A 16,225-nucleotide genomic window follows, 5' to 3' on the forward strand; every position below is an offset into this window, starting at 1 on the left:
TGGATGCATTTAAAATCAAGTCCCAAAAATACACTCCAGTTTGAGGCCCTAAATACCCAGGAACTGAACCCCACAAAGAGTCCCTTATGCCAGCTGGTACTGAAGCTTACTAACCCATTAACAACAACTAATACACATCAAGCTCAGACCAGCACTGCTTCCGAACCAAGAATTTGTGTCAAAACAGCCCTCAAACAAGAAACAGAAAACTATTTGGAACACTGGAAAAATCAAACTACCAGCCAAAGCAGAATGAATTTCTTGGTCCAGGAAGACAGATGCTGAGGCACTCAAGGTTGCAATTTTTTTTACTTTTTTATTTGGCTACAATGCCTACGCGTTTCGGCCCTTATGGCCTTCTTCAGGGCATTTGAGAGCTCCTACACTGATGAGCACCAAGGAAAAAAAGGTGAAGACCCAGAAGCACTCCAATTACCTGCTTGAGAATGAATTTCTATTTGACCCTAAATCGTGAATATGAATTAGCAGATTATCTCCTCTCTGTCAGAGATGCGAAGCAGAGGCAAATCCTGACCAAATACAGGCTAAGTGACCACACCCTTGCAGTGGAAACAGGAAAACATGGCTGCCCATGGAGGACCGAATATGTGGTCACTGTCAGACAGGGGAGGTTGAAACAGAGGTGCACTTTCTTCTTCAGTGTAAAATATATGAAAATACAAGGCAGAGTTTTTTCAACGATTTCGAAGCCTGCCACCCAGGTTTTGGTACCTTAGAGACTGGCAGAAAGCTGGCCATTCTGTCAGGAGAGGGGCCTCTGGCAACTTTTGCGGCAAAGTACGTCTCACAATGCCACCTACTGAGAGAATTGCTTTCGGAATAAGTATTGCAGCTAGTCACCATCTCTTGGACGATTACTCTACTCAAACCTCAGAAATGTTAAGCTTAGTTGGATGCATATAGAAATGTTAATTTGATGCATGTATAAATGTTAGTTGGATATACTGTATGTACAACCATATCCATACCTTTAACCTTTCTCTGTTGTGATTCCAATTATTTGTATGACTGCTTTGGCAACATGAGTGTATTTATATTCGTCATGCCAATAAAGCTCTTTGAATTGAATTGAATTGAGAGAGAGAGACAGAGACAGAGACAGAGACAGAGAGAGACAGAGAGAGACAGCGACAGACAGACATATAGTCAGACATAGACAGAGAGAATGTGTGTGCGAGGTGTGTGCGTGTGTGTGTGTGTGTGTGTGAGAGAGAGAGAGAGAGAGAGAGAGAGAGAGAGAGAGAGAGAGAGATTATTTGACAGCATTATACAGCCCATTGCTCTATATGGAAGTGAGGTCTGGGGTCCACTCAGCATGCATGACTACACTGCGTGGGACAAGCACCCAATAGAAGCCCTACATGTAGAATTTTGTCCAAGTCCAAATAAAAACACCAAACAACGCATGTAGGGCAGAATTAGGCCGTTACCCATTAGCGATACCCATTCAAAAACGAGCATTGAAATTTTGGATGCATTTAAAATCAAGTCCCAAAAATACACTCCAGTTTGAGGCCCTAAATACCCAGGAACTGAACCCCACAAAGAGTCCCTTATGCCAGCTTGTACTGAAGCTTACTAACCCATTAACAACAACTAATACACGTCAAGCTCAGACCAGCACTGCTTCCGAACCAAGAATTTGTGTCAAAACAGCCCTCAAACAAGAAACAGAAAACTATTTGGAACACTGGAAAAATCAAACTACCAGCCAAAGCAGAATGAATTTCTTGGTCCAGGAAGACAGATGCTGAGGCACTCAAGGTTGCAATTTTTTTTACTTTTTTATTTGGCTACAATGCCTACGCGTTTCGGCCCTTATGGCCTTCTTCAGGGCATTTGAGAGCTCCTACACTGATGAGCACCAAGGAAAAAAAGGTGAAGACCCAGAAGCACTCCAATTACCTGCTTGAGAATGAATTTCTATTTGACCCTAAATCGTGAATATGAATTAGCAGATTATCTCCTCTCTGTCAGAGATGCGAAGCAGAGGCAAATCCTGACCAAATACAGGCTAAGTGACCACACCCTTGCAGTGGAAACAGGAAAACCTGGCTGCCCATGGAGGACCGAATATGTGGTCACTGTCAGACAGGGGAGGTTCGGTTGAAACAGAGGTGCACTTTCTTCTTCAGTGTAAAATATATGAAAATACAAGGCAGAGTTTTTTCAACGATTTCGAAGCCTGCCACCCAGGTTTTGGTACCTTAGAGACTGGCAGAAAGCTGGCCATTCTGTCAGGAGAGGGGCCTCTGGCAACTTTTGCGGCAAAGTACGTCTCACAATGCCACCTCCTGAGAGAATCGCTTTCGGAATAAGCATTATTGCAGCTAGTCACCATCTCTTGGACGATTACTCTACTCAAACCTCAGAAATGTTAAGCTTAGTTGGATGCATATAGAAATGTTAATTTGATGCATGTATAAATGTTAGTTGGATATACTGTATGTACAACCATATCCATACCTTTAACCTTTCTCTGTTGTGATTCCAATTATTTGTATGACTGCTTTGGCAACATGAGTGTATTTATATTCGTCATGCCAATAAAGCTCTTTGAATTGAATTGAATTGAATTGAGAGAGAGAGACAGAGACAGAGACAGAGACAGAGAGAGACAGAGAGAGACAGCGACAGACAGACATATAGTCAGACATAGACAGAGAGAATGTGTGTGCGAGGTGTGTGCGTGTGTGTGTGTGTGTGCGTGCGTGCGTGCGTGCGTGCGTGCGTGCGTGCGAGAGAGAGAGAGAGAGAGAGAGAGAGAGAGAGAGAGAGAGAGAGAGAGAGAGAGAGAGAGAGAGAGAGAGAGAGAGAGAGAGGCTTACATAGACTAACCATCTTTCCGTCTTACCATTGAAGACTATAGGCCTACCTGACAGACATTGGCAACTCAGTACATCAGTGGACTTCAATATAATCATGGCATTAAGTGAAATATAAGTGCTTGCAGGCGTTCTGGGGAGTGTTGGGTTGTGTAACCACAAGCAATTCTGTCAAACATATTCAATAGAAATGCTCGCATAAACCTGCTTTAACTTGCTTCTGGTGCAGCCTCCCAAGTTGTGATGCAAACTCCGAGCTCCACTTTCTGCATTTTTTGTCGCGCTGTTTTTTATACGAAAAACCTTGTTTATCCATTTTGTTGTTTGATGGTCACTTTTATGCTTCATAGTACCAAAGATTCTTTTAATTACGTCCACTGGCAATGAAATGACATATTCAAGGAGATTTATGTGAGCTGAAAGCTTACAACTACCTTGATCTAAGGTCATCATGAATGAATGTGCCATACATTAGTCGTACAGCATATATTATTAACTGCACAATACCGTACACAACCCACTCCTTTTCTGAAGAGCTGGAAAAGACAAGCATAGCGCCAAACAAAACCAGAAGACAGTGACATATTTGGTGAAATTGACTTTTGGCAATTGAATTCACTTGAACTCCAAGTTTTCCTGTAGCTAAAAGGGTCTCTTGCTTGTTCCTACAGTATTAATACAAAATATCACCACTGTTAAATGTATGACAGAGAAATAGGGCAACATCAAAGAAATTCCAGTTTTTGTGTTCACATACAGTACGTTATTGCATTTTGGCTTTCTAGAGAACTGTAGTATTCCCTGAAATATCCTGCCATTGTGATGCTATGCAAATTCTGCCATCGCAAAGGTTGGAAGTTATTTTTATACGGCTCATCATTGCACATGAGGCCCGACGGCAATGGCAGTAATGTGCTTCATGTGTTTGTGTGTGCAGGTTTAGCTTCCTTTGGGCGCTCCCCTATACTTTCATGTAAACTCTGCCGCATAAATTACAACTGTGCGACTTGGCGAAATACATGAATACACAATTCATGAAGGATTCAGTAAAGCAAATGATTGTTTTTGAACATGACAGTCCCTATGGAACCCCAAAGGGCATCCCTGCTATTTGAAAGGTGGATTAACTGTATCCACTGACTGTGGGGTAGGTTTTCTTTGTGACATTGAGTAAATATTAAGGCTTCACACACAAAAAAGCAATGTTAATAGTAACTCCTAAAGAGCTGAAATGAACTCAGATACCATTTGGTCCCACTCAAAGAATTGTGATAATTTTACTTTTTGTTCAGTGTAACAGTGTTAATTCCAGTCGATACTGACAGTGGAGGACAAAGTAAAAGTAAAAGTACTTTCGTGGTGTAATTACAACAGTAGCACATGATATTACATAGCTGTTGCACTGTTTAACTCCATTTTACATACCTATTGAGATAGACTCTGTTATTACTGAAAAACAATAAAAACCTAACAAGGACCCACCACAAACTCAACCCAACATGTGCAGAATCATCTTATCGGAAGACAAGTACATTGGTCTACTTTTTACTGTTTCTTTTTTTTGCTTTTACTTTTACTTAGTCCACCACTGGATATTGTGTAAATACTACAATCTATAGAGTTGAAATTACACCAGTTTCCCCACACTTGCAGAATTTTAGAGCTGACTTTTGACTCTACTGTCAGAGTAATTTAACTCCCCAGTGTTGTAATTGCTCTATCTGGATTCATAACAGTTTACTCTGAAACAGTGACACTCCATCTTGCACTGTGCCGTGTGACATATTTAAAAGCTATATTTGTTAGCCCAGCACTGCTAACTTCATTGGTATGCACTGGGATCACCCGTCCCCTTGGCTTTCGGCCGAGGCCAGAGACTGACAGCGTTTGACCCCACCCCTCCCTCTCTCCCTTTCTCCCTCCCTCCCTCCCTCAGTCCATCTCTCTTCCCACAAGCCTAGCAGCATGCTGTTGCCGAGCAGCGACGAGGAAAAGAAAAGCGCCCCAGCCCAGCCAGACCAGCCTCCTCGCACTTTCAAAACACTTTCAAGTTCGCTGACAGCACGGCGGCGGCAGCGGCGGCACCTCGATGACCTCTAACCCCCGACCCCGGGGCCCCCGCACAGGGCTGCTGCACACCTGAACATGGCCTTGCTCAGCTGCCTCTGCTCTCTCTTCAGCAGGGCCAAGGTAAGAGAAGCTAAACTTGCTCCTCGTCTCTGGCCATCTGTCTGTCTGACTTTCTGTCTGTCTGTCTGGGCGAGATGTTTTACTCTTGACTTTTCTCCTCTTTTGTTTTGTTTTGTCTTGTCTGTTTTGAGACAGGAAGACCTCGGCAGACACAGAGACTGAGAAGCAGAGAGAGCGAGAAAGAGAGAGAAGGAGGTATACACAAACAGAGGCAGTTAAAAAGAGCGTAGGGGTGAGAGAGAAAACGAGGAGGCAGAGGGAGAGGCTGTGAAGCAGCAAAAACAAGTGGCATCCTGGGAGTGGGGTTGTTGGGGTTGTGGGGTGTTGAGGGGGAGAGGGGAGGCTGCTCTCTGCCAGGTGTGAGTGGCAGGTACGAGAGGTGCCTCTGATTGATGACTTGCGAAGGGCTGGAAAAAACTGCTCGCTTTCATATGCATTTTTCCACCCCTCTTTTTTCCCCCCTTTTCGGTCCACATCCTGTTGTGTTACTGAACTGAACGGCTAAAAATATGGCTTCAAAAAATCTCGAGAAAACTTTTCCGTTTGTTCCGTGAAGCCGGCCTGGACTGTTTGTTTTTATTGATTTTTATGAGCTTTGCAAGAGTTTTAACAGCATGCGCGAAGGCGGCTTTCTTGCAAGAACTGAGTAGCGTCTTTTGAAAGTGGCATGGTAAAATGTATGGGAAAAATGAGATTAGCCTTGTGTGTGCGTGCGTGCGTGTGTGTATGTGAGAGAGAGAGAGAGAGAGAGAGAGAGTGTGTGTGTGTGTGTGTGTGTGTGTGTGTGTGTGTGTGTGTGTGTGTGTGTGTGTGTGTGTGTGTGTGTGTGTGTGTGTGTGTGTGTGTTTGCAACATCTGCTGTGTGCTCCGCTGTGGAACATGTGAGAAACAGTCAGTGTGAGCAGCGCAGCGGACATTCCATTGCAGTGCAGTGGGTGTAGGAATGGAGTGAATGCCGGCCTGTTTCTCGCGGGGAGGCGAGAGCCTGCCAGGACTTGGTTACCCGAGCAACCGCAGTTTAAAAGTAGCTTTGGACTGAGGTTGCGCTAAGCACAGCCAATGGTGTAACTCTGAGCCCTGACTGCCGGCTGGGCTGGCTGAGCCGTTATATGTGACATCATGTCATTCCCAAATGGGGGACCCGTATGTCTGATTATATTTATAGCATGCCCAAAACACCAGGGCTAGCCTACGTTTGAGGAACAGTATAATTTTGTAGGAGCTAAATAATGGCGGCAAATGGAGAAGAAAGAAAAAAATCTTCTAAAAATGAACCTTATGGCTCATTCAACTTTCTACCTAATGCAAAGCAAATTATTATTTTTTTTGTTAATAAAAGTCATTCACCTCTCATTAGGCAGCAAATATAAGTAAATAAAAAAGATGATATAGGCCTACTCGGTAACACTTTATTTTAGGGATACATCTATAAGCACTAATACATAGGCTACAATGTTAATGCCTGCATAAGTAACTTGTAAGGCATGTATTAAGCACTAAGGCCTACTAGGTCCTTACTAAGGTTAAATTGGTAATAAATCCCTTATTGTGCATGAACAAGACATTTGCAAATACATGCCTAACAAATGTTTGATTTTGCTTTGTACATGCCTTACAAGTTACTTATACAGGAACATTGTATGTATTAGTGCTAATAGATGTATCCCTAAAATAAAGTGTTTACGCCTCTAAGGGTGTTTTTCTGCTTATATTGCCCATTTCAACACATTTAATTATCAACATGATTAATTATTATCTGAGGATAATGCAGACAGACTGGCTCTTGCAGTGCATTCCCAACGTGCACTCGTCACTAAGATAAACATTTTCCCCCAAAGAGTTTGAATAAAAACAGATGACTGTGTGAAATTGTAAAAAAAAAAGTAGCCGTTGGTTTGTTTATAGTCAATGACTGTGTCTACTTTTTTTGTGATCCACATTTTATTGCTTTTATGGGGGGAGGTGGGGGCAGACGGTTACATTCATAACAAGCTCTGGTGCATATAGTCATATCTGTGTGTCTACTCTTGTTAAGATTTAGATCCATTAATTTATTCAAATTTGGTTAGGTCTAAAAACAAAGTTAAAAATAAAAATAGTCTAAAGATTAAACCTCAATGAAAAAAAAGGCTTTACAAAGCATCCCAGAGGAAAACACAAACTCCACCGCTCACATGACAAAAAAATATCTGTTCATGCTCCCCGGGATTTTTGAGGTCACACTTAAAATTCTGGTCATATACTGTACACAGCGAGGCAGTACATGATGGCACCGTGATGCAGGTGGAATCAGACATCTGTGCCAGTGTGAAGTGGTGCAAGGCAAAGTGAGAGCCCCTGCAGTGAGGATGAATACCCCCAGGGCTGGAAATAAGATGGCCCTGGGCCCCTAGGCTGCAGGTTGCTGTGGGTCCCGGAAGGCAAATTAAGATGGCTCTGGGCCCCTAGGCTGCAGGTTGCTGTGGGCCCCCTCGGAAGGCAAATTTCACAACGGAATTGCATAGACAGTGTCATTAAGAACTAGGAATTAAGGGTAACATGCTACATGCCAGCTATTATCAAGATTTAAAACTCAACATTACAGATTCATTTTTTCTTTCATTATTGCATCTTGTTACAATTCTGCAATTTGGCAGGTGTAGGCCCCTAAGCTGCAAACGTATCTATCCTGTGTGTTAATCCGGCCCTGAACACTCCCCATGGTGTTGGTGAGTGAGAGGCAGGGACAGCATGGCCTTATCACACCTTTCACCTGGTGATGGACGGAAGACAGGAAGACTGCACTCCCGTAATCCTATGCCGAGTCCTTTTTTATGTTCTTTCCACTTCCTTGGAGACATCTCTTGTCGGCTTTACCTAAACTGTGATGGCTCTGAAAGATTGAACAAACCAAACACAGACCTGGTATATCGGTTTTGCAAGGTCACCAGAATACCACATGATGAGTTTCTTTTTCTGCAATTGCATTTAACTCTTTAGGGATTTTTTTTTGTCTGTAGTGTAGTGTAATCGATTTGGCATTGTGTGATGTTGCAGATAAAACCTTAACTCCAAGACACCAAAAGGTCGGAGATAAGTCATCTAGACCTGAAAATGGAGCAGAGGGGCATTTCGATAAGGCTGCAGTATTCTGCTATATGGCAACGTATCACATACTGTACGTGTTTAGGGCATGATGAAATTCATTGCGGCATGTGGAAACAACCAGATGTCGAGCAGGTTTTATTGTTGTTTGCAAGGAGTGTATCAAGTACAGATGCACAGAGAGGAGCTCTGAATGGTTCCACAATCCCTGTGAAACCTTGTCCAATGTTGTTCTATTATTCTGTGATCTTACCTTTGCGGCATCTCAGGCATTGGTTACATGTATGCGGCTATTTTTTAAAAACATACATACATATTATCTATATATATTGTATAATTTTATAATATTACAATATTTTATCTATATTATTTTTATCCGCTTACATATAAACACGGCAAACAGATTAAGAAGAAAAAAAAAAAACACCATTGTGAGAGCTGTGTTTTAGAAATCGCCACAACTCTGGTCTCAAAAAAATATCTGTTTTAGGGAACTAAAAAACCTCTGTTTACATGTAGAAACAAAAAGGAAACTGGGAACACTGATGATGGGCTAGACCCGAAACGTTTGTCCCCTGTCTGTCGGTTTTATTTACTTTTTTCGGCTTTGTTTAATTCAGTTTTTGATTCTGCATTCAGCTCCAGTGTGCGACTCCTTTCTTCCTTTTCATTATACTGCTCTTGGAATTACGCACCGAGCGATACGCTCAGGATAAGACATTGGCGCGGACGCCACCCCACCATTACAAACAAAAAGGCCCAAATGGATGTGTTTACAAAAATGTGTGTAAACACGGTCCCAGTTAAAAGCATTTCTTATTCAGCCTTGGAGACTGCACGTCTCTAAAATCAACCTGTGCACATTCCCAGTTTGCCGTTATGCCCTATGCTTTTGTCGAGAGCATCCGGAAGCCAAAGACCACAAGCCTCTCATGCAAAGGCTACCTAAAAACAACTAGCCTCCCCAACCACACTCATAACAACAAGAACACTACCCTGAGTTTGTCTGGCGCTTGTGATGATCTGTTCCAGGGCAGTCGACAAGGGGGACAAAGAGGTCAGGTGTCCAAGGCCCAGGGAGATGGAGGGCCCATAATTGGGTCCTCATTACATTTAATGTATTGGGTGGGGGGACCTTTCAAATGTTTTTGTCCTGGGTCCAGCCAAAGCTGTCAGCGACCCTGATCTGTGCACTCATGAGGACTCCATGTGTGCAGAATTATGCAAAAGCCGAGGAGATTTTGCTTTTGCTCTTTATATTCAAGTACGAAATCGGATTTTCAAGTTAATTAATCACTTCACGAGTCAGCTAATGAAACACAAACACACAAAAAATAACAAGTTTTACATTTAGTGCCTCCAAAGAGTCCGAGGCCGTCTGTGTCAAGGCTAAGGAAGATAATTAATCAGGTGCGATGATGTGACTTTGAGGTCATATGCTATTGACTACTGTATCGTACTGTATAGGAAGGCATCAGAGCAGAGTGTTCAAAAGAAGCAGCATCCCTCTGAAAAACGTTGGCATGAAGGCATGAATGCATTTACAGACGCACACGTGTCGTGCACACACACACGTACACACATATGCACATGTACATGCTAGCATACACACACACCCGCACACACACACGCACACGCACACACACATTTCGATCGGTGCATCATCAGGAATACTTTGAGGCTTCATCTCTAGATTCTCATTAAAACAAAGGCCCCAATGAAACTGAATGACTAATAATTTGTCCCCGCTTGTCTTGCAGGCCCGGTCTTCCTCACAGAAGACTTTCAAACACTCAGGTAAGAAAAGACCTAATCTTTTTTTTTTTTTTACCTCCACCAAGGAGGTTATGTTTTTGGTCGGGTTGGTTTGTCTGTTGGTTTGTTTGTCTGTTTGTCAGCAGCATAACTCAAAAACTTATGAACGGATGACCAAAGGAACAAGTGATTCGATTTTGGTGGTGATCCGGATCACGACCTGGAACCAGGATTTAAAAAAAAGATTCTTAACCACTGTTAGTCTTGAAATCCAGACGCAAATTGAATTGCGGGACAGGTCAAAACAGCTTCTTGGGCGGAGGTCTGCACTCTCTGAGTGCATGTCTATATATTTTTTTGCTTTTTTTCTTTATTGTGATATGATACTGAAGATTGGAGATGAGAGTGGGAGAGAGAGATGGGGTAGAGTTGAGAACATGATATGACACAGGACCCCACAAAAGACCTACAGTATATCATCTGAATGTGCCATTTGCACAGGGAAAGACTGTGGGAGAGAGAGACGGAGGAGGATCAGGAAATGACCTCGGGTCGGGAATCGAACTCGGGTCGCCTGAGTAGCAGTCCAGTGCCTGGCCAATTAGCCACCACGGCTGGGCCTTTGCAAAGGATAAATAGACTATCTTTACACGGCACATTCCTCTACCCAACCGACTGCGTGTTGAATGCCTCAAAAGCAACTGTTACAAGGAAAGGGCTGAGTCAGGGTCTTACGTCTGAACCCAAAAGCTACCAGGGCTGCTCTGGTGTTGTATGGCAAATGATAGACTACCTTTATACAGCACATTCCACCCAACGAACTCTATGTATATTGAATGCCTCAAACTGTTTACACAAGGTGCCAATCGGCACAGTGGTAGCAGCATTATGGGGTTCAAGGTGTTGCTCAAGGACACGCACAATTTACATGCAGTCACGGCCGCTGACAGCTTTTGCCGGGCCCGGGACAAATTCAACTGAATGGGGCCCCCCATTCAATACATCCAATGTAATGAGAACCCGATTCTGGGCCCCATGTCCCCCTGGGCCCGGGACAATCTATCCCTTTGTCCCCCCCTATCGGCATCCCTGCATGCAATAGAAGCGAGAAGAACTAGCGACTCTTTGGGCATGGACAACTTTTAGTTTATTATTTATTTATTTTTTAGTTTAGTTCAACAGGGACCATGCACAATACACATTGATTACAGAAGTAAAAAGATGGCTTGTGCCAGATTATAGCTATATAGCTAATTTCCATCTGCAGTCCCTGGACAGGTAAAACAAATATTAAAATACAATAACATAGACAAGATATAAACAAGTAAGCACATCCATAGGCCATAGGTCAAACACACACACACACACACACACAAACACACACACACACACACACACACACACACACACACACACACACACACACACACACACACACACACACACACACACACACACACACACACACACACACACACACACTAAAATGGCATACAGTGTGAGTCATATTTTAATTTAAAAAACATATGATTAATGTTGACAAGACTGGTTGGTTAATATCCATTTTTTCACACCCCTTGAGAAGGCCTGATAATCAGTAATACCTTTTAGGTTACTGGGTAGACTATTCCATGTTTTGGTTGCCCTGAAGGAGAAGGCTGACTGAGCAAAAGCAGTTCGTCGGATTGGGAGACTACAATCACCCCTAATGGTGGATCTTGACGTTCTGCTCATCAATTCAGAGCAGGGTTGAACAAATGTTCTTAGGGGTGGGGGTGCTGCATTGTGAATAATTTTATGGATTAGCCGCAGATCAGAAAATTGTATGATGTTTTCAAGGCTGAGCATATTATACTTGCTCAGTATAGGACAATGGTGGTACTGAAAAGATCTTCTATCTAGGACCTTCAGGGCCTGCTTGTATAGTGAATCAATGGATTTTAAGACAGTCTTGTTGGCCTGGGACCAGCTTGATAAACAATAATGCAGGTGGGACATGATCATAGCATTGACATAAGTCACAGCAGCATCAATACTCAGAGAGTTACGGATATGTCTAAAATTTGATATGCTATACTTTACAGTATTACCCAGCTTTTTAATGTGTTTCTTAAAACTAAGAGTTTCTATGCAGTGCATCAGCTGGAGGATCCTCACTCAGAACGTAGTTGCGATTGGACTGCATTGATTGATTTAATTGGTGGTTCAAGCCAGGCGCCCTGATGAATGTCTGACATACTGTAATTTAAGTGGTGCACTTTGGCAGGGTCCTGTGACAGGATGTGGCAGGGAATTGAACAATGAAGTGTGACAGTGAGGGACAGGCCATTCTTGTTTTGCAGTACGTAATTAACCAGTGCTCATCTATGACTGAGGTACCCTGAGCATGGCACTGTCTCAAGGCACTGCTCCCTTGTGACGCCATTGGAAGCTGCCCCCTTGCACGGGGAGGCATGAATGCAATTTTATTGTGTGCAGTGAGCTGTGTGCTGTGGAGTGTTGTGTGTCACAATGACAAAGGGAGTTGGAGTTTCCCAGTTGGGCTTTCACTTTCAATTCAATCTGGCAACCCTTTTTCACACTTCTGGTGTATTCACTTACTCAGAGTGCTTGCGGCCATGCAATGTCACATGAAAAGTGTAAATAAAGCAGGAATAATGCCAAAGGAGTTTAAGAACGCCTCACCACACCAAGTTCTACTGGAAGAGACAAGTGTATGTATTCAATTTTTGTATGTTTTCAACAGCGCCTCCTCTGTGTTTCCCCCTACCTCAATATGGCGGTATGTTGACAACCACAGGAAAGCTCCCAGATGTCTGACTTAGTGAATTACACCCCAAGTTATTTGCTATACTCCTGTTTACAGCACCCAGGCATTTCATACAAACGTGTGAAGTACTTGTTTAGCACCTCACTTGTTTCTTTGTAGGGTCTATCCCTTATGAAAATCGACCATGGTAAACCATGGTTTCACTATGGTTTAACTATAAAATGAACCATGGTTGTACTCTGAAAACTAACCATGCTTTTACCACGGCTTGTAATTATTCATTAAATTACTAGTTGCCGCGTTTTTATCCAACACACATATTGGTGACAGCCCTTGGAGCAATACGGGGTTAGGTGCCCTGCTCAAGGGCACTTCAGTCATGGATGGAGGTGTGGGGAGAGGTAAGGGTAAAACCCACAATTAACCATGTTTTTTTTTAACCATAGTCACAAACCATGCTGAAAAAAACGTGAAAACCATGAATAACCATGATCCATGCTTTAGTCTGGAACCACGGTTTTCATGGTAACTCAAAAAAAAACATGGATAAGACATAGTAATACTATGGTTGGTTCAGAGTAGAGTAACCATGACATACCATGGTAAAACCATGATTACCACAGTAAAACCATGGTCGATTTTTGTAAGGATACTCACCATCTTTCTTTGAATGGTAGAAGTGCTTTAAAGATACAAGTTAGATGTTATTTGGAGGGGCACTGAGGTTAATGTATTGCTCAAGGTTGGAGCCATGGGGTGAAGGGTGAGAGAGGGCACAGAGGGTGAGCAGCAGAATAATGTTGTTTTGCGTGGACCGCTCAATAACACCAGGGATGGGTTATGACTCCATGGGCCCCTGGGCCAGACAATAAGAATGGCCCCCCTCCATGGCATCGCAAGGTACAAACAGATTTGGTGAAAATACAGTAGTTTAAAGTACAATTTAAACACAATATGAGAAAAAATATAGAACAAAGTGTTTTTTTTGTAGTGCTGAGGCTTGGGCTTCTGGGTGGCCCCTTGGCTCTTGGGCCCCTGAGCCTGGGCCCAGTAGGTCCGGCATGCAGTACTCTGCCCTTGAATAACACTTTCACCTCAGGAACTTCTGACCTTTCTATTCCACTCTCACCATCCACTTACCACAAACCTTCCCAGAGCCATTGTGCATTCATGTGCGAAGACTCACTTTTCAGCTACTCATAGGTCTATATGGCCGATCAATAACAAGTAAACAAACAAATAAATAAATAAACTTCAAGACACCCACACACACAAAACAAACAGGCAAGATAGGCTATGTAAAACAGCCTGGCATTGCCTGATGTATTTTACTTGTTAGACTGTTCTATAGACTAGTTTCCTGGTTGTGAGATTAAATGGACAAGAGGTCAGAGAGGTCATTTAGGAAAGACGAAATATTTTAAACAACTCGGCTCGCACATGTCGCCTCACATCATCATCCACTCCTGCATTAATTCATTGCAAGTTTTTTTTTAATGTATTGATTGATTAGTCATAATGATTTCTTTCTTTCTTTCTTTCTTTCTTTCTTTCTTTCTTTCTTTCTTTCTTTCTTTCTTTCTTTCTTTCTAAACATTTATTGGGGTTAATGTAGGCTTATCAATCATTTCAGTAGCTGGGGCGTGCGCCCAAATCCCGAATGAACTTCTTTTCCCACAATGCGTAGCGGCTTAGACCAGCCCCGAGGAGGCGCTCCAGGAAGCCCCATAACTTGTTTTCTTTTTTTAAAAAACACAAAATCCTCATGGCACTACTGTATTGGGACGTGATCAAAGAAGGAAACATGGTCAGCTTTCGCTTTTTATCGATGTACGAAGCTACCGTTTGTCTCGTCTACATAGCCTATACAACTTTGTGGACTTAACTTACTGACCGGAGTGAGCGTCGCAGACAACGGTGCGTAAAGTTTTCGGACTCCGGAGAATGGATGGTAAAACATATGATGGACTTCAATCAAAAGGACGGACTCAACAGCTTCGGGCCTCGACATACAAAGCGTTTAACCTTCTTCGCAGAAAGTTAACACAACAACAAGTTGCAGGTAATCAGACAAAGGCATTAATAGTGAAGGTCAAATGAATAAGGTGAATCTTTCAATGTTACAGTTATAAACCAGAGCCGACTCGACTCAGAGCTCCATAGCCACTCGTGTCTTTTCAGCCATCGATGTGCGCAGCTATTCTGGACTTTACGGTCCCATTCACTTCAATTCATTTTTTTGGCGTTTTACATATTTCGGACCGTGCGGACGCCGCTGTACTCGTGCGAGGAAAACAACAATTGTCTCGGGTGCTAAACATGGTCATGGAACGGCTTGCTTAACCAGAATGGTGTGTGTTGTGTCATTTCGAAGATAATTAAAGAAAATCTTATTACAATGGGATTTCTCATAGGCATGGTTTTGCATGTCTCTTATCTCTTTTCATGTTGACTGAGCTATCACCGTTACAAGTTTACAAGGTGCACAGCGCACATATGTATGCATACAAAAAGGAAGAATACATTTCACAGTGTAATTCTGCAAATAATTCACTTCAAAGTTAAGTGTTATTACATAGGCACCATGGTCATCAATATGTGTGTAAGAACAAGTGAAAAAACAAATCGTTCAGTTTGTCAAAGAGGAGACGGTAGATATGCACCATAATACACAGTATTCATCGAAATATGCTCATGAGTTATATGCTGAAGAAATACTGTACGCACAAATATCTATTTACTGAATTAGACTAATCATGGCCTATTAGAAGTGAGGTAACATACACGAGTTGTAAAAATTGTCTTTTGAACCCACAACCTGTGGAATGGTAGGCATGACTCCATCCACTAAGCTACCACAGTTTCAGTAAAATTTGTTTGACCAGAAAACTTCTTGTTGTGCACATTATCACAGCACTAAAAAAATCATATAGGCCTACAATCATTTCTTCATCATACTTCAGACAATGAGGTAATGGTGCAGGGAAAATATATTTTATATGATTTATTGTGTTAAAATGCACAACGACGACATATCTTTCTGGTCTTAACATTTCTTATGAAACTGTGGTAGCTTCGTGGATGAAGTCATGCTGTCCATACCATAAGTTGTGGGTTCAAGGCCACTCAGCACTCAACTTTTACTCACGTGTATGTAACCTCACTCCTGATATAGGCCTACATTATAAGGCGTATTGGGAAAATAAATATTTGTGCCTTCAGTATGTCTTCAGCATATCTTCAGGAGCATATAGCGACACATAACTGTGTATTATGCTACATATAATCCACAGTGTCTGCTTTGAGAAATTAATCATTCTCAATTTGCACTACTTATTACATGGTATGATCTGTTAACTTCAGAGTTACTTATTTTCAGAATTACAGAAAGTTCTGATCATTCTGCACATTGTAAGATGAAATGGTGATGACGCAGTGAACATGCTAAGAGATATGAAACCTGTCCAATCATGCAAATGACATCCCACTATAATAAGATTTTATTCAATTTCTTCAAAACAACACAACACATTGCAGAAATTCTTGTAGCCATCATATGTAGGCCTATAGGATGTAATGG

General features: G+C 42.3%; 1 protein-coding gene across 3 annotated transcripts in view; it reads left to right on the forward strand.

The window, feature by feature from the left end:
* Positions 1 to 4,812: 4,812 nt before the first annotated feature.
* Positions 4,813 to 16,225, forward strand: part of stard8 (StAR related lipid transfer domain containing 8) — a 109,884-nt gene continuing 98,471 nt past the window's right edge. For 2 of the 3 annotated variants that reach the window (XM_063203082.1, XM_063203083.1), the window contains exon 1: positions 14,256 to 14,707. In XM_063203082.1, coding sequence (XP_063059152.1) covers positions 14,590 to 14,707 — 118 coding nt within the window. In that variant the 5' untranslated portion in view covers positions 14,256 to 14,589. Of the gene's footprint in view, positions 5,037 to 9,880; positions 9,918 to 14,255; positions 14,708 to 16,225 lie in introns of those variants that run through there. The other variant, XM_063203085.1, reaches the window with a different exon arrangement.

Source organism: Engraulis encrasicolus, chromosome 7 (genome assembly GCF_034702125.1).
Source record: "Engraulis encrasicolus isolate BLACKSEA-1 chromosome 7, IST_EnEncr_1.0, whole genome shotgun sequence".
Lineage (NCBI taxonomy): Eukaryota > Metazoa > Chordata > Actinopteri > Clupeiformes > Engraulidae > Engraulis > Engraulis encrasicolus.